The sequence below is a fragment of the Exophiala mesophila genome, assembly GCF_000836275.1.
Source record: "Exophiala mesophila strain CBS 40295 unplaced genomic scaffold supercont1.4, whole genome shotgun sequence".
NCBI classification, from domain to species: domain Eukaryota; kingdom Fungi; phylum Ascomycota; class Eurotiomycetes; order Chaetothyriales; family Herpotrichiellaceae; genus Exophiala; species Exophiala mesophila.
The window spans coordinates 2,330,739-2,348,786 of NW_015622507.1; the positions used below are offsets into that span (position 1 = coordinate 2,330,739).

An 18,048-nucleotide genomic window follows, 5' to 3' on the forward strand; every position below is an offset into this window, starting at 1 on the left:
TGCCATACGACCATTCCGCCTTATGCTTTCCACATCCTTTAGTGGTTAGATGGAAGCCACCTCTACCCCTAAACTCGACACCACCATGAACGGGGCATAATGCTTTTTTTGTTACGATACCCCTTGTGAGGCTTTTGGGAATTTGTACATTTGTCAATACTAAGCAAGCGAGCAATGAAACTTTGGGTTTTGACACGCAAATAGTCAAGCGGAAAATAATTGAACTATCACTGGCTTTAATTCATTGCATTTGTTGAAATACCCAGTCATCTCTATATCTATGCAATATGATGGGTTGGTCAGGGCCAGTCCATGAAGTATGACCTATCTTGGCTTTTCTTCACCGTTCCCGCAAGCATTAAACACATGGGTATGAACAGGACGGCTAGGAGAATGTTCTTGTCCAGTCTTAAGTCGATTCACCTAACCAAGAGCCAAGATGCACACACTAATATCGGATGTATTTGGTGCAGCATACGACTCGATAGCCTGTGCGGACCTGGTGAAGGGCACTATCGGTCGTCGAAGCCCAACCGGCCAAACCAGCCACCAGGACAAGTCACACAAGCTGGGTTGCCAACTCACAAGCCATTATTAAGAGGTGTAGTTCTATAGCGTTGAGGGAAACGTGGTTCCAGAGCACTTTGTGCAGAATTGCCGCCCAGGATTTCGGGATCTTACCTACGGATAAGTGGTAGATCTCGGTGGAGACATCTTTCACCGACACATTGCTGTGAGTATCAAAACGAGACTTTTTATGATATGGCCAGATTGTGGACTGCATCATTGTCAATGCAGCTTCGGGCTCACCTTCTAGTCCTAGGCTCCATGCCGAGTATCGTTATTTTCCAAGCCCACTCGTGTCGATAAAATGTCGAGATCCGGGAGAACCATGGGTCAGACGTCAAGATAGCTGAGATAACCTTTACAAGCCTCGGCAGCACCCGCGTCTTGCCCATTGATTGCTGGTCGCTTCCCAGTTCAGTAAACACCACCGTGAACTACTACTGGATAGACAGGACAAGTCGCGTCCACGTAGAGATGTTTCCACGCTAGTCGCATTGTTTGGTCGGCCTGATGTACGGAGTACAAAGATGATTGTCCACGGCAGCCCTGGAAGCTTGTTGCTATTATGCGAAGATCAGTGGGTCGACTTGCAAGCCCCATCAGCCGCCGCGAAGGATTGATCTCTTTAGCAACTAGATGGGCTCGACTGTACCAATTATTGGACTCGAAAGGAACGGTCAATTGATAATTCTGCAAGTTGGTTGTGTCTGCAATTTCACATGCTTCGACAGAGAATTGATATACATATCGGACGGGTCGGACTTCGGAAGTACAGGGCTTGACGTAGCGTCGTGCAACCAGCACACACCAGGAACCGACACAGAGCACGCAGGGGGACGTCATGCATTATGCGCCATGCACTGATTGACGATCACGGCATTTATGTGCGGTGTGCTCTGCCGACACTCGACTGAATTGTCTCGTGGGAGAATGATTGGCTAACCGACAAGAATTCGACTAGAGAGGAAAGATTGTGTTGAGCGAGGTGCAGGTAGCGATCTTCCGGGGGTAGGACAGCGCATCAAGGTATCAAGGGAGTGTGCGAGGGAGTGCGTCAACGTCAATGATGAGCTAATGCATCCAAGACGATGAACTTCTCTATTTACGAGTTCCCCTGTCAATGCAAGGCCAGGTCTCAACGCCCACCCAGCTGCATTTGCCGCTGTGAGACGGATTCGCGATGCCTCTTGATCGTATGGTTCGCTGAATGATCGCCACCGGGCCGTGTTTTTGTCCATATGGAAAACGCGGAGACGGCTGACCCGGTAAGTGAAGAATCTAGACAAGCGTTGTGAGGAAGCGTGCTACACGTTCCTGTCCTCGATATCATATCGATTGAAGCTGAAATGGGACAATCAGGGGGGGCAGTTGCGAGAACTGATAATACGTGGTCAAGCATATGAAAAAGCTTAGTTCCACAAGGGGAGAGAGGACCGCTGATATTAATTCTCCACGATGAAGAGTGGATAACATGGACTATTTTGACACGGTGCAGGCTCATGCGAGAGAAGGGGAAGGCTAGTAGACTGAGAGGCGAACCTCTTGTGTCGTAGAATTGATAAGTGGCAAGCAAGAGAGGGCTAATGGAGGGCAAACGACCAAGGACAAGAGGGTGAAGACTTGGCTATGATGGTGCGGATGAAGAAATTCACGAGTGTCGAGTCGAGGCGAGTCGAGCGGTGTGGATGTGGATGTGGATGTGGATGTGGAAACAGCGTGCCGAAGGTGGATTGATTGATGGTGGACTCGGGCAGGAACGACGCAAGAGTGATGACAGGCAGGTGGGGCACAGATCTCTCGCACATTTTACGAATTCCGTGTCAATTGTCACTTCCATGTTGATCGTGTGGAATGGAATGGACCGTGGAGCATAACGGATTCAGACTCGCAATTCACGACTTCTCATCCTAGGACATGATGACAGGCCTGCCATCGTGATCGCGAACGCCGACTTTGGTTCCTCAATTCGGTGTCTGTTCATCCACTTGCAGGTGCTGCACCACATGCCGGATCTGAAAACTACGACAAACTGCTACCTCTCCTCGTAAAGACCAACCGTCCCATGCTCATGCTTGGCAATCTTACTCCAGCCAGGGACCACACTTAAACTGCATGGTCCCTCGTGTTTATAAAGAGTGTAGCATGACCGTAAAAAATGTGGTGATGGTTTCAGCATCTCCTATCGAGAGATTGAACGTAATTAGTCACCCTCTGCACCGTGTCCAGTGGCCCGTCCACCCCGTCCTCTTTCCTTGCAAAGTCCAGCCCGGTAACATGCCGAAGACCTGATTCTGCGACGGTGGCACGCGCCCTCATCATACGACTTGGCCATGCCAGGCTAACCATGGGCTTCTCAGGCTCGAGACCGTTCCCCAGTACTTAGTGCACGAGGAAACCCATTCCAATCAACACCTGAGATGTCGGCTTTGTGAGGCCAGCCACCCGTAGATGTGACAGTGCATCTGCACCATTACCAAAGACAGAGACAAAGTTCCAACACCCTGGCAGGGCAGGCAATTTTTTTAGGCTTTGTTCAAAGTTCGACCTCCGAACACCGTTCTCTGCTCTAGAAGAGCTTTGCCGGACCTTTCACTGCACGGCTTTGCGGCGTCACACACACACACACACGCTCTATCTACATTAACCAATATAATCGACCACGTCACCCTAGGGGGAAGTTTGAGCCAGACCCGGCGTGCTCCATCTGGACCTCTTTTTACTTTTACAAATCCTTCCAGTCGGCCGACAGTAAAAGATCCCACGCACCAACTTGATAATTTTTCTCGTCACACATCCAAATTATTGCCTCGCATCAAAAACAGGTCTGCTCTTCCTTCTGGAGCCTCTCAGCAGACAGAAAGTGGACAAATTCTCAACCCATCCCAGGACAGTCCACCAGTTCCCTGGACGCACGCCATCTGCCAAGCGAGACACGAACAGCCAGGACGCGTTGGTCAGCGAGCTTGATCTGCACACAGTCGCCAGTGGCTCCCCAAGTGATTCCCTCCTAGGTCTCCTCCTAGCCACCTATAACCGCCCGCGTTTTTGGCCAGAGACCCCGCATCTGACTTCTCACTCCGAGATTTTGGCTTCCTCACACAGCCACGCCTTAGAAGGTCCCAGTCCGTTTGCCCAATTATTCATCGGTCTAGGGCACCTGTCCAGTCACCTGTTTGCAACAGACTCCGAAGGCCTGAAGGGCCACACCAAGGGAACTGATCGCAAATCCTGCCCACCTCGTCCTTGCGAATCTACCGACTTCTGCCTCCTTCACCACTAAGCCTCTGGGAGTCAGCCCCTACCACTGCCTGCCTGCGAAGCAATTCCCGGGGGTCGCCACACATTTCTCCCCTAACAAACCTACTGAGCTTTCAGAAAAGACACCTTAAAAAACCCCTCACAAAACATCCCAGCACCCTTGGTCGCGACATCACCAAGTTGGCACACCTTGCATCCCTTTTTCATCATTATCCTGAAAACCGCCACTTAGACTCACACATTCTCTTCATCGTCACTCCCCATCCTTCTCCGTTTTCTCTTTACAAAAACAACAAGAGACCCAAAACAAAGAAATAGACCTGCTCCACATAACAGGGCGCCTTCACGCCTGCAGCGCGCCCACTGCTTCTAACCACATTCCGACCTCGATCCCCTTATCTACCGCCACTAATCATCCAGAGACAGGGCTCCTGCCCGGGCACCCATCCCCCGCCCACTCTTCCGCCATTCACATGAATCTAACATCATCACCACTTGATCTCTCACATCCGACCTCTCCTTCAGTTGCCGGTTCTTCGCTCTCACAGGACGATGCAGTCTCAATAACCAGACTTGCGGAGGACGCGGCGCATCCCTCGGCAAATGGTAGTGCCGTGCCCGCCGCTGGACAACCTGCAACCCTCCAACCTATCGTCGCACTCAAAAAGCCCAAGATGACGCATCGTCTGACTCGCATGTTCTCGCGAACCGACCAAAAGGACGTCGACGCAGCCAGGGCAGACCTCAAAAAGGATTCTTCTCCTGAAGGTCGCCCTGAAAACGGCCAGGTCAACGGCAACAGCCGTCCTAGCACTGGCCGACAGTCTTCGTATGAGGACAAAACAAGTCTCAAGAAGATGAACATTCTCAAGGACAAGTCCAAGGGTGATGTCACCAACGATCACCCTGCCGTCCACAAACGATTCGAGATCAACGACAATGGGTCTCATCAACACTTCCTCAAGTCGGCCAAGAGACAGGAAAGGTTGTCCGATATGCTTCGTGACATTCTAGGCGGCGGCAAGAAGAAAGAAGAAGGATACGGTGGCGAGCAGCAACTGTCGCTCATGTCATCATGGGTCGATCAATTAAGGTCAGAAAAGGACGGCCTTGCTTCTGAGAAGAGAGGTGGCCCCAATGCCACCGCCAATCTGGTCGAAAAATATGGCAAATGTCAGGAGATTGTTGGCCGGGGTGCTTTTGGCATCGTTAGGATTTCACACAAACCTGATCCGACCTCTGCGGCTGGAGAACAACTCTATGCCGTCAAAGAATTCCGCCGGCGTCCCCAGGAAACCAGCAAAAAGTACCAGAAACGCCTGACATCCGAGTTTTGCATCTCATCTTCTCTACGTCACCCCAATATCATCCACACCCTCGACCTCCTTCAAGACGCCAAAGGTGACTACTGCGAAGTCATGGAATACTGTGCAGGTGGCGATCTTTACACACTAATCCTCTCTGCGGGCACCCTTCAAGTGGCCGAAGCCGACTGTTTCTTCAAACAACTCATGCGTGGCGTCGAGTACATGCACGAGATGGGTGTTGCCCACCGGGACTTGAAACCCGAGAATCTTCTTTTGACGACTCATGGAGCCTTGAAAATTACCGATTTTGGCAATGGAGAGTGTTTCCGTATGGCGTGGGAAAAGGAGGCCCACTTGACGGCCGGCCTCTGTGGCAGCGCGCCCTACATCGCCCCCGAAGAGTATGTTGGAGGCGAGTTTGACCCGCGCGCCGTTGATGTCTGGGCCTGTGGTGTCATCTACATGGCCATGCGAACTGGTAGGCATCTTTGGAGAGTGGCTCGCAAGGATGAAGACGAGTTCTACGAGAGATACTTGGAAGGACGCCGAGACGAAGATGGGTATGCTCCCATCGAAACATTGCATCGGGTGAGTCCCCAACCTTGTTCATTGAAACCGACCCTTCTAACCAGATTTTTTGAAGTCACGCTGCCGGAACGTCGTCTACAGCATCCTCGATCCCAATCCCTCCCGTCGAATCACTGCATCCCAAGTTCTGAAATCCGAGTGGGGACGCGAGATGAAAGTGTGCAAAGCAGGTGAAGAGGGTTACTAGCCACCAGCCCTTGCCTCGTCGGCTACCCCTGCGTTCACACAGTTGTCAATAAAGCCAGCCGCGACGACCGAAGGATTCACATCCGCTCGTCTCTTGATGAGAATGACATGACGATGCGACGACCAATTTCCTCACTTCAAGGAGCAATGTTGGCCGGTATTTCTTACATGCCTAGTTACATTTTCGACTTATGGTCGATCACTAAAGACCTCATGTCCAAAAAGAACCCATGGGAGGACAGAGAATTTTTTATGCCATTCATGAAATGGAGCACAGCATAGCGAAGTTTGGACACTAGTCATTCGTTGAACTTGCCTTGATGGAGGGACCACAAAGACCTTTGAACGAAAAGATAACAGGTTTTATGTTCAAGTGTAAACAGTGTGAAAGGGTTGATAAGTGGGAATTATGATTATTTGACCGAGTGATGCCTTGCCGTAGCACTTCACCTCGTCCTTCACGTCCTTGTATCCATGGATCATGCTGTGAATGGCGTGCACGTGGCTCTGTAAATCAATTAAATCAATATTACTCTGCAGGTTCCAGCAGTGCTCAATACCTTATTCCCTAGTCATGCAAGACTCGTCATTAAAGTTCAGTTAATGCGAATCAGTATACGTCATCTCCCAGTTCACGTGGTTTGGCCGCAATCCCGGACCTCCGTAGAGGCAGGCGCCAAGGTTCAAACCAAGCTGGGGCTGTTGGGCTCTTGACTGTATTCCGCTTTCAGGCGGTGGAGCGAGCGCTGGCTGGCACCTGCTCCAGGCAAATACGTACGGAGTACTGGCATGTTCACAGCCCACCTCAGCCACCTGCACCTGCACCTGCACCTGAACCTGCACCCATCTTCACATACAACATCTCACAACACCATTGTCCTCGACTCGACTGAACAACTCCTCACTCTTCGGCTACCCCGCGAACACCGAACCTACCGATTGCCTCTACATTCTGCTTCCTTTGTGCTTGAGGTAGCAAGTATCTAGGTTCCAATTACTGGCGCCATGTCGTGGGCAGGGTTCAAGAAAAATGTCAACCGGGCAACCACCCAGGTAATGATGAAAACGGGTATGACTCTCCATCTGGCACTGCGGATAGTGAAGCAATAATTAACATGTGAATCCAGGGCATGTTGAGAGAACAAACGATCGTGATTATGAAGTAGAAGAGAGGTAATGTCCGCTTCCTTAGATTCTTATAGGCGCCGTGCTTACTCGTGTTGCTACAGGAGATACAGGACGATGGAATCTGCAGCAAATCGCCTACAGAAAGAAGCAAAGGGCTACCTGGACAGTCTCAGAGGTTTGAAGCATGTCCAGATTCGGCTTATGAACATAGCCAACTGATTTCCTTGGGTGAACAGCCATGACCGCCTCCCAGATGCGGATAGCAGAAACCATCGACGCCTTCTACGGGGATGCCGGTACAAGAGATGGCGTGTCAAGATCTTATAAACAGGCCGTGGAAGACTTGGATGCTGAAACGATAAAAGCCCTCGACGGTCCATACCGGTGAGCAGGAACCCAGTGCAGCGCAAGTGGACAAGCGACACTGACACTCTTTTCTTACCTTGACAGAACCACTGTTTTGGAGCCAATCTCTCGTTTCTGCGCTTATTTCCCTGATATCAATGAGTGTATCAAGAAACGCAACAATAAACTACTCGACTACGATTCGATGCGATCAAAAGTGAAAAGATTGGTTGAAAAGCCCGACAAGGATGTGACCAAACTGCCACGCGCCGAGAAGGAGGCCGAGCTGGCCAAGCAAGCATACGAACAACTCAACGAACAGCTATTCACCGAACTACCTCAATTAATCGACCTCCGAGTTCCTTACCTAGATCCCTCATTCGAAGCGCTGGTGAAAATCCAGTTACGATTCTGTGCAGAAGCATACAGTCGCATGGCGCAGGTACAACAGTATCTGGATGCAGATACCAGAGACCAATATGCTCGTGGTGATCTGGATAACAGGGTCGAACAAGTCTTGGCTGAGATTCGCGATCTGACCATTGCGGGTACTGTCTAAGCGTGATGACCGTTCTTGGCCTACCAAACGATGGCTTGGACGAGGTTACCCCCCTGTGAAACAATCATTCATGCTTGTATGCGCCACTGGCATGGACCAACTTGTTGGCCTTGGATCGATTGAAGCGCAAATGAATGCGGGCGTCGATGAAGCCTATGCACTGTTGCCATTCACAAAACATTGGAACCGGCTCTTACTGCACGTCGACGTGATAGAACACTGAGCTGGGGGTGGGGATGAAAAGGTCCAGGCGGCGCTGTCATGTTGTTGGGGTTTTCATAGATCGGCATGCGTGGCATATCAAGGCGACAGGTAGTTGGTGTTCGGCAGGGTTGTTGACGAACAACCATGACTTTGGAAACAGCCAATGGTCTACAGAGCTGTTTTCAGCTGCACACAGCAACTTTAATGAATCCTGTAAATGCTGGTAGCTCAAGCGTCCAGAAATGGATTTTCATGTTTGTATGACTTATGCATGATGCACGAGGCTGCTCGCGACCCAGCTGTCAAACAGACGCTGATATCAGGGACCTTTTTCCTCGACAATCAAGAGATCTTGTCCTCATAATGGTGGTGTCATCTTTTATGTACCCAAACATTTTTATATAATTATCCCAGTGACAGCAGCCTCCACGACAGGCAAGAAACCGCGTTCATGTTTGACATCAGACTTGGAGTCAGAGACTCGCTTTGTCAGTAGCTTAGATAGCGCCGAGTTCCTTCAATTTGCCAATGAGGCCATCAACATCCTCGACCTTACCACCACCTTGTCTAACGGGAGGCTCCTCCACCTTGACGGTCTTCAAGCGGGGAGTAGCATCGACGCCATAATCAGCCAGAGACTTCTTGTCGACCTTCTTCTTCTTCGCCTTCATGATATTAGGCAAACTAGCATATCTCGGCTCATTGAGCCGCAAGTCCGTGGTGATGATCAACGGGAGCTTGGCCTTGATCGTCTCCGTACCACCATCAACTTCCCTCTCCACCGTGACCTGATCATTGTCGATGGTGACTTTGCTTGCTTGCGTAGCCTGCGGCCAGTTCAGCAGTCCCGCCAACATCTGCCCGGTCTGGCCCGCGTCATCGTCAATAGCTTGTTTTCCTAGGATCACAACGTTGCTCTTTTCCTGGTCGGCAATGGCTTTCAATAGCTTGGCCACGCCGAGGGGCTCTAGAGGCTTGTCTTCTGGCACTTCGACGTGTATCGATCGATCCGCACCCATGGCCATGGCTGTTCGTAGCGTTTCGACTGCTTTGGCGGGGCCGGCGGTCACGGCCACAATCTCTTCGACGGGTTGTTTGCGCTCTCGTAGTCGTACGGCTTCTTCGATCGATAGTTCGTCGAAGGGGTTGAGGGAGTGTTTGACGCCGGAGGTCTCGACGCCAGTCCGGTCGGACTTCACTCGGGGTTTGACCTAGACGGTGAGAGGTGGTTAGGTGGTGAACTTGACGGTTGAGGCGAGGATGTGAAAGTGAGGCGAGGGGAAAGGAGATGTCCAGCTTCGAGCTGGTCCAAAAGGGTAGCATGTTATGTATATGTTGTGTTGAGGTGAATATGAGCATCGTGGGAAGCATTCATTTACTTACAGCATAATCGATGACCCGTTTAATGGGCACGAGAATTCGAAGCTTGGTCGACATCTTGTTATGGTGACGTTCGAGACAAGATCAATGCAGCCACTGTCCTACCACAATATAGTGCAGGAAAATCGAAGAGTCAAGTGGAGTGGTAAAGAATGACCTCCTGTGCTCAAAGTGTAGAGAGAGGAAAATCACCGCTGGAACATAAGAACTATGTTTTTGGAGTGTACGAGTTGAACTACTACTACTACTGCTATGATCTTGTCATCGCATGCAAGTCAAAGGCTTCGCGCCGGGGTCGGAGTCTGGCTAGCCGGGGCAAACCGCCTGTGAGCGGATTGTCAGGGCGTAAATGCGTGACTGGGAGGCTGATGCACCATAACCTCGGCCACGGCTTTCCCATCTTTTTGGCTTTTGATCCAGTAAAATTCGTGAGGGCCCGGCTTCCTGAGCGGGCCTTTCCCGGCGTTTTCGCCTGAGGGATGGAGGGTAGTAAGTGGGCACGTGACTAGGCTTGACACGTGACAGGCATACAAAGCGCACAGACAGAAGCTTGGCGTTACGGTGAGCCTTTCAGTTGTTGTCGGGAAATCCGCCCTCGGTTTAGGCGGTCCTCCCGCTTCAGGTATAGTTGAGGTCTAGGCGCGTCGCTGCTTTTGACGTCTCCACTTTCCAGTTCAGAATTAGTGGACAAGATACTCCGTACAGAGATTACAGGGGCTAGTTCTGAGGGCGATCTATATGTTGATGCAGGTGACCATAGTATGAGCAGCCTTGATCCTAGTCTGGTGGTATCTTCGTATTTTGTTCTCGATCATCGAACGTATGGGTAGCATTTCAGTGTGGTTAAAAATAATATTCCTGGTTAGTGTCCGTGGTGATATGTACTGGCGGTCACTTGAGCGGTTGGCAGTGGGAACCTTTTACTCTTGGGACATCTTAAGTAAATCGCTTTCTCGTAGATACAGGTAAATAAAACAACTAGAAATGACACGATTGACAGGTTTTGGTGTGTTTTTTAATTTAGGAGCGGCATGTTAAGGAACGAGGAATGCAATTGTGACAAAAGGACAAAACCATCAAGTGCTCATTCCACCAAAAGCCGCCGCAAATCCAAATGCACCTCAGCTCATCCTCCCATCCGCAGGTGAAATCCCGACAACGATCGCTGGATCGATGTCTGCTGGACCGACGTCTCTCAAGGAGAGATCATTTGAGTTGGCGAATACAAGAGGAAATGCCACGAGCAGGACCATCTAAAGGGAATGTAAATTAATGCGTCAAGAGCCTAGCTACCTCAAGATGATGGCTAGTTGACTGATTACTGTCAAAACATCGAGTAAGGGTAGCTTCGTAATCACCAAGGAGCATCCTTGTGCCCCATTGAGGGATGATCGTCTAACGGTTGCCAAGTAATCGACAAGCAGATGCAGAATCATGTATCGTCCTCGTTTTGTTTTCCTGAGCCCAGTTCGGATTGCCAATGAAGCGTGTCCAGGATGAGTTAATTTCTGCCGTTCTGAAGGGAGGGAGTGACAATAGCGTACAGCATACCGCGTCTTTGTTATGCACCAATGCGCGACCACTGGCGTTAATCCACATGCAAACACCGATTACCAGGAACTAAAGCCCGATGCTGAATTCCTTGCCCCTTTGACTATGAAGTTAAAAATACCCCGTAGATTTTCCGCCCTGAGATATACATTCTACTATTACGCCTTAAACTATTACTTTAGTACCGGAGACTAGAGGACCGGTGTCAGGATTGGGTATCTGGTAAGCATATAACTAATAGGTCCGAGGTATCCATGCACTTCGTGCGAGATTCTAGTCTTTTTGAGCGATCCTTAAGGGCTTACGGACCTATCCCTGACAACCGGATAGAAGCGCGATTAGGATAGCACCATATCGAACCTAGTGTCGAAGATACGTATCATCTCGGGACAATGCTCGGAGCTTAATCTATCGCCCTAGACCACGAAATTACTAGTTTAGCGGTGGGAAAGAAGGCGGACATTGTTATATTTGACAGCTGGACTGATTCATGCGTGTGCATAGACATGGAATGCACCATTCTCGAGCGAAATCTTAACCCGACCTTCCATCTTTCGTTTACGCAAAATAATTGGCGCTGATATCTTCAAGCAGCGTCGGGTGACGAGAGAGACTTGCATCCCACCCGAGCTCTCCCTGGGTCTTCTCGCTGGATGTAGTATTATCGACACCGATCGTCCGGGCGAGAAATCCGACAATCTCAAACGCTTCTGGCACAGATTTGCTTTCCACCGGCACCTGAAGCCTCTTCCCGATCAATGCCATGATGTCTTTCATCGGCACGCCTTCCTCGGAGACGGCATGGTAAGTTGCCCCAGGCGTACCCTTCTCGAGCGCCAGCCGAAAGACCAACGCGGCATCAAGCCTGTGTACGGCGGGCCAACGGGTAGCGCCAGAGCCAATGTAGGGCGCAACAGCTGCTTTCTGGGCCGCGTCAATGAGCATGGGCACAAATCCTCGGTCTCCCTGGCCGTGAACGGTCGGAGGAAGTCGAATCACATTGCCTCGAAAGCCTTGCGCTTTGGACTGTGACAAGACCATGTCCGCAGCGGCGAACCTTGCGGACATGGGTTGGCTTCGATCAGGCACACTGTCCTCGTATACGACCTTCCCAGTCGACGCTCCCATGGTCCCAGACGCACACAACAGGGGTTTCCCAGTCCCCGCCAATGCCTCTCCCATGGCTTGGATGGCGGCCCGATCGATAGCATTGGCGCGCTCAAAGTCGGTGAAGATAATGTCGTGCGCAAATGCCAGGTGAATAACGGCATCGGTCGACTTTGCGCCACTCATAAGGCTGTTGAGGTCATTCAGATCCCCACGGTGAGGTTCGGCGCCAAGGCGGGCGATGATTTCGGCAGATGCATCGCTGCGAACGAGACCTAAGACCTGGTGACCGTGGTTCAGCAGTTCTTGGACTGTGGCTTGTCCGATGAAACCTGCTGCTCCAGTGACAAAGACACGCATGATGAATCGAGAGAGTGGATGAGAAGCCGACGGAATGATAAGACTGGATGCATGAAGCCAGACTGTTGTACAACAGAAGCAACAAGCCCATACTTAGCATGGGGAGAGCGCTGCTGTCAATACTAGCGGGGCCGATGGAGGTTTCGTGCCTTGAGTAATCGATCGTCGGATCACGGCTAGTATATCGGAATACAATTCACGTGATCTAAAATAATGGGTGAAATACTGAACCTTATTGGCAAAATACTTACTGGCCCCTATTCCCTCGACGGATTTATCGTGGAGATGCCCGGTCGCGAGGCTTGCTGTTCGCGGAGAACCTGCAACGCCTCCAGCTTCCCGGAGTTGATGACCGATGCAGAAATCATGGATGCTTGGATTAAAATTCATGGCAGACCAACCAGTTCAATCGTGTCCGTCTGCAGTGTTCGTTGTGCGCATGTTATATTCCAGGATTAGCAACATCATATCTCAATCGCCGTCGCCAAAGCTATGGGTTCAATTCAAGACATCGGGCGAGCTAAAATCACCGGGGACTTCACAGTCCATATCCCTAAGCTGTGTAAGTCGAATACTGTGAATTTTAGGCGTATTGAGACCCATGTTAACAGTAAATTATTTGTTTCAGACCCAGAGAAGGGAGTCTATGTCGAGCCGCTCCACGAAATATGGTTTGGCTCGCTATTCAATGGTTCGGTTGCGCGATACAACCTTACAACCAAAGAGTATGAATACATCAGCATTCCCGATGTGACGGGCAAAGATGGATAGTACGACCAAATCACTCCCAAGGACTACTGCTCTCGTTACTGACTACAAAGCTGCGTTTGTGGTGTTACCTTCGATGCAAAGTATTCCAAAGTTTGGGTCATGGTGGCGTTGTATACCGTGTGGGACACACCAGGACAGTCCGTCTCCATTCCTAACCACCTGTTTGGTACAAATTCGTCTTGGTTCTGATTGTGCGTCTAGAAACTTGGTAAGCCCGGGCCGACTGATAAGTCTTGATTTCCAAGGTAAGGTCATCGATGATGTCGACCTCACTCCACTAGAGAGTGTCGCATTCGAGATGAACGGCGGCCACAAAGTCTCGGGATGGGGAGATCAAGTCTGTGATGCCGACGGAAATGTCTTTGCAGTCGGTAAGTCAACTGCTCCTTAGACATCGTTTGGAAACATACTCAACCAAACACAGCGGTGTGGGGCAATGTGATTGGCCGGTGGGATGCTATCACCAAAAAGGCCTCGGTGTACTATGCTGAACCGAACCCACTCATCGTTCCGTTCAGCGCGTACACAGGCATCGAGAACTACAGGGACCAACTCCTCATACTCTACAACGTAGAGTACGGTCGAATTGAGGTCTGCCGTTCACTCATTTCCTCACGGGTCCTTAGTCGGGAAGACGACGCTGACTTTCTGCCATACAGACATTTGATCTCAAGGCTCCCTCGGGAACTCCACGGATCCCGGCCATCTCGAACTGGGATCGACGAGCAGGAATGAAGATTGGAGGTGATGCGCTGCTCCTCCCACAGAAATACGACGGCAAGGTACTCCTTATGGGCGACAATGGAGAAGGCGCAGGAGCCCCTCCCCAGGGTGTCCGCGTCTTTCTTTCCAAAGATGATTGGGCGACGGTCAAATATCTAGGCTTTGTTGACACCACCAGAGAAGATGGAGGTTTCCCAACCTGGGGCTATGAGATCCAAGGATCCATCTATGTCTCGATGATGGTGAGACTTCCAGCATTTGGCTTCGAGAAGCGTTGGTCGACTGACTATATTCCAGTATTTTGCGGAAGGTGCACCGCCAGGGCCAGTCTTCATGAGACCTGGAAACCGCGAGGCATTTCCACAGTTAGACATCACACAAAAAGTCCACGAACTTGTTGCAAAGGAGCTTTAACAAAGCAGATAGTGATGAGTTTAGGCTAGCACATGCCTTGCACTCGAACTTTTGGGTAAGGTTCTGAGTCAAAGCTGGGCAATTTGATTTCTTTTGATTGGTGTTTTCAAATTATTCACAGTGCATGGTTTGCGCATTATTGATAGGGCGGGCAAGCATGTAGGCCGATGGGCCTGAGCAAGGTCGGACTCTCTGTACGTGGAACACGGTTGTACTTTCGTTCCGCCGTGAACTGAACTGTGGCGTAGCAACCGTGGAGTTCTGCCAACACAGGTTCCGGGTTAAGGACATGCGCTCGTTTTGCTTCTAGAGAGTACAGAAATCCCGTACCAATCACGGAGAGCGGACGAATTCCTTCCATCGTTCGTATCCCCCTTCCCACCCCTCTGGGTGGCCGTCTTGGTCTGCTTCACCCATGCATTCAAAACTTGGGAAGGACCGCAAACTCTGGGAGAGCCTGACCCTAGCAAACAGCCCAGCGTTATTCTAATTGATTGGGATTACGTGACTATTGCTGTTGGAGATCCGACAATATAGGTCACCTAGCTATTAATAGCGAGACTTTCGCCCATGCAAACATATCTTTGTGGAATCGGGAGTAGCCAAACCAATAGGAGATAGCTATCTACCGGAGACGTACTTACGGGGAGGCCGTCTCTCTGCGTCCATTACACGCCGAATAAGACATGAAACTGATGAAAAGCAGCGTCGTCAAGATTCGAGTAATTTGGAATCCTGACAACGCTAGTGAGAAGTCGCATCGTCAACGGTATCAGGACCTGTAGTGTCGCGGAAAACGTTTTCTAAAAGAACCAGGCTCTGAGGAGGAACCCCGAATGCTTCGGGTTGCTTACCAGACTTGGGTTCATCACGTTGGCTTGAGAGCTAGACGCGCGGCAGCGCGGAGTGGTGCTCGGACTATAGTGGAGAATGTCCGTTTCTATAGATATTATAACAGAACAATGCGTTGTCAGCAAGCTACCCGCACCTTGCTATGCACACAGACAGCCTGAACAGCATTTGGACTGACCAACATGACGGATTCATCTGTTGAAGAGAAGCACGAGACTGCTCCTGAGGCGATGCACCAGGAAGCCTTAGCGCCTGCTGTTCCCGATGACTCCAACAATGCTCCTGTTCCAGAGCAGAGGATGACCATACAGAACTTTTTTGCGTTTCTGGTAAGGGTATCCTTCTTGAGGCTCCGAGCTGGATTCTTTCTCAAACTTTAAGGTCTTGGAAGACCAAGTGCGTCAGATGGCTAACCACCGTCTGGTATCTAGTCTTTGGCAATGACACCGTCTCCTCCAGTGATAGTCCTCGTGCTTATCGCAACCATCTTGGTACAAGTCGCTTCAGATGTTGGATACCACATAAATTATTCCTGGATCGCCAGCGCCTGGTCCATCGGGGCATCCATGGCATTTACTATTGCAGGGAATATTAGCGACATCTTCGGTCGTCGATACACCATCTTATTTGGACAATCAATTGCCTTTGTGGGCCTGGTAAGTTTATGCTGTCGCCGATAATCCTGATCATTGGCTCATTCTGCTGCCACAGATCATTGGGGCAGCTGCAAATTCAACCGAGCTTATTGTGGTGGCAAATGCAATCCTTGGATTCTCCACTGGGATCGCTTCCGTTTCCTATGCTGGTCTATCTGAGGTGCTGCCGAATCGATGGAGGTAAGGGCACTCACCTCAGTGGTTACTGTGTTGCGTGACTGACCGGACTGACAGAGGTGCGGGAGTTGCTGTGACCGAACTCATCATCATCGTTCCCTGGGTGGGAGCAAGCTGTCTCATTGCAATTAAGCTGTTCTCCAGTACAGCTCTCTCCTGGCGCTGGATCTACATCATCGGTCTCATCTACCAAGTGCTGGGCATCGTGGGTATTTTTGCCTTTTACTTTCCCCCGAAGCCGGTACGACACCTCGAGGAGAGGAGCCGCTTCCGAAAACTGGCGGAAATCGACTTCATCGGCTGTATCCTCTACATCGGAGGTCTCTGCTGCGTGCTCATTGCTTTCTCATGGGCTGGTTCTGAATATGCCTGGGATAGCGCAGCCGTGCTTGCCCCGCTTCTCATCGGTCTTGCCACATTAGTCCTCTTCGGGGTATTTGAGTACAAGTTCGCCAGCCATCCGTTACTTCCTCCAATTCTAATACGACAAGGTCGCGGTTTTGTCCTTCTTGCGGTCGTGGCCACAGTCTTGGGTACAGTGTATTATGGAATGTCAACCATGTACCCACAAGCGGCACTTTACCTCTTCTCCACCGACCCTGTTGAGATTGGGTTGATCCAGCTTCCAGGCGGCATGGGGCAGATATTCTTTGGTGTTATTGCGCCAACTCTTACCTCCAAGGTCGGGCATCTTAAGATTCAACTAGTTGTTTCGACCGGCATCCAAACTCTGTTCTACGGGCTCTCGGCATTATCCGTGCCTGGCCATAAAGCCATGTTCATGACATTTCAAGTATTCTCCTTGGGCATGTTTCCCATCATCTTGACTTTGGTATACATCATTGCAGGCTTCACCGTTCCTATCTCACATCTCGGTCTCGCGCTTGGCCTTATTGGGACTCTCAGATCTGGCGGCGGCAGCCTTGGCATCTCTGTCCTCAGCACCGTCTTACAGAGCTATACTTCGGCCAACCTCGGACCTGCTATCTCCGAAGCTGCTCTCAAGCTTGGATACGCGCCTGAGAATCTCGGCCAACTGATTGAGGCTACTATTGAAGATGGAGTCGGTGTGCCATTCGCTTTCGAAAGCGTCCCCGGCATTACCCCCGCTATCGAAAGTGCCTGTCAGGAGGTATTTAAGCAGGTCTATGCTGTTGGCTTTCAACACTTATTCTACGTAGCCGCAGGCATCTCTTTCGTCGGCTTTGTGGCCGCCGTTTTCACCACGGATGCGTCTCATCATCTTACGGCTCATACCGCTGTGATGTTGGAGCACGCAAATATTTTCCAAAAGTCGCCGGCACAAGACGTGAAGGAAGAGTTACGATAAGTGGATAAGTGGAGCACACGGAATCTGGGAAGCTAAGGAGAAATAAGTAGACTTTATACGCTTGGCCATTATAGCAGCTTAATGTCGGCTTCCGCTATCCCAAGTATAAGAGACTACTGGTGTACCGGTGGACTAACCCACGGTTGCCGTTAACTCCGATTCCCGAATATATGGGGCCTCTTCATAGCGCCCGTCTTAGTAAGTCGTTGGCGACCTCGTCGATAATGTTCGGCTGAATATTGAGCTGCTGGCCTCTGGCTGAGAGGCGTTACAGCCATACCGTCTCTGGCAAGATATTCTTTCCCCAACTTCTTCCCCTCCCTAAGAGTAGATGATCCGAAGTCGTCACTGACAAGTAGGATAGGAATATAAGGGGAGGATCTTCGTCATGGGAAGTAAAATAATAAGAAACTCGGGTTTAGACGTCAACCTGGATGTAGCTACCGGAATGCATGAGAAGAGATGGGAAATGGGTAGGACAACGCCCTCTCTTTCTGTAGGGAATTTAAGGAAATCCAGGGGACCGCCTCTAGACCCTTGAGACGCCATGATCAGGATAGTGCAGTGAAAGCCGCCTATCGTTCT

The 18,048-nt window shown here is 50.6% G+C and overlaps 4 protein-coding genes across 6 annotated transcripts; 3 read left to right on the forward strand and 1 right to left on the reverse strand.

Moving 5' to 3' along the window:
* The first annotated feature begins 2,763 nt into the window (after nucleotides 1–2,763).
* On the forward strand, nucleotides 2,764–6,458 carry PV10_05994. Of its 2 annotated transcripts, XM_016370738.1 has the most exons (2): nucleotides 2,764–5,720; nucleotides 5,776–6,458. In XM_016370738.1, exons 1-2 carry the CDS (start codon nucleotides 4,299–4,301, stop codon nucleotides 5,905–5,907), a joined length of 1,554 nt encoding a protein of 517 aa, XP_016223031.1. In that variant the 5' UTR covers nucleotides 2,764–4,298; the 3' UTR covers nucleotides 5,908–6,458. The 2 variants fall into 2 exon arrangements, with proteins under 2 accessions (XP_016223031.1, XP_016223030.1); XM_016370737.1 differs by having other exon boundaries at nucleotides 2,764–6,458.
* A 266-nt stretch (nucleotides 6,459–6,724) lies between these two features.
* Nucleotides 6,725–8,550, forward strand: PV10_05995. Of its 2 annotated transcripts, XM_016370739.1 has the most exons (5): nucleotides 6,725–6,975; nucleotides 7,034–7,079; nucleotides 7,136–7,209; nucleotides 7,271–7,418; nucleotides 7,485–8,550. In XM_016370739.1, the coding sequence occupies exons 1-5, from the start codon at nucleotides 6,912–6,914 to the stop codon at nucleotides 7,936–7,938; spliced, it is 786 nt and encodes a 261-aa protein (XP_016223032.1). In that variant the 5' UTR covers nucleotides 6,725–6,911; the 3' UTR covers nucleotides 7,939–8,550. The 2 variants fall into 2 exon arrangements, with proteins under 2 accessions (XP_016223032.1, XP_016223033.1); XM_016370740.1 differs by having other exon boundaries at nucleotides 7,136–7,418.
* PV10_05996 (uncharacterized protein) lies at nucleotides 8,343–9,752 on the reverse strand. The gene is made up of 2 exons (XM_016370741.1): nucleotides 9,526–9,752; nucleotides 8,343–9,353 (listed from the first exon to the last, which is right to left on the reverse strand). Exons 1-2 carry the CDS (start codon nucleotides 9,577–9,579, stop codon nucleotides 8,640–8,642), a joined length of 768 nt encoding a protein of 255 aa, XP_016223034.1. The 5' UTR covers nucleotides 9,580–9,752; the 3' UTR covers nucleotides 8,343–8,639.
* Nucleotides 9,753–15,482: 5,730 nt separating this feature from the next.
* PV10_05997 (uncharacterized protein) lies at nucleotides 15,483–17,463 on the forward strand (the record flags this gene model as incomplete). Its single annotated transcript, XM_016370742.1, has 4 exons — nucleotides 15,483–15,629; nucleotides 15,732–15,956; nucleotides 16,012–16,136; nucleotides 16,191–17,463. The coding sequence occupies 4 exons, from the start codon at nucleotides 15,483–15,485 to the stop codon at nucleotides 17,461–17,463; spliced, it is 1,770 nt and encodes a 589-aa protein (XP_016223035.1).
* Nucleotides 17,464–18,048: the final 585 nt, after the last annotated feature.

Bases quoted from the DNA above. Each gene is read 5' to 3' on its own strand.
- PV10_05994 (XM_016370737.1), top strand. From the start codon at position 4,299: ATGAATCTAACATCATCACCACTTGATCTCTCACATCCGACCTCTCCT.
- PV10_05995 (XM_016370739.1), top strand. From the start codon at position 6,912: ATGTCGTGGGCAGGGTTCAAGAAAAATGTCAACCGGGCAACCACCCAG. The intron at 6,976-7,033 runs GTATGACTCTCC...ATGTGAATCCAG, and splicing joins CCAGGTAATGATGAAAACGG to GGCATGTTGAGAGAACAAAC. The intron at 7,080-7,135 runs GTAATGTCCGCT...GTGTTGCTACAG, and splicing joins GATTATGAAGTAGAAGAGAG to GAGATACAGGACGATGGAAT.
- PV10_05996 (XM_016370741.1), bottom strand. From the start codon at position 9,579: ATGTCGACCAAGCTTCGAATTCTCGTGCCCATTAAACGGGTCATCGAT. The intron at 9,354-9,525 runs GTAAGTAAATGA...CTCACCGTCTAG, and splicing joins AACGGGTCATCGATTATGCT to GTCAAACCCCGAGTGAAGTC.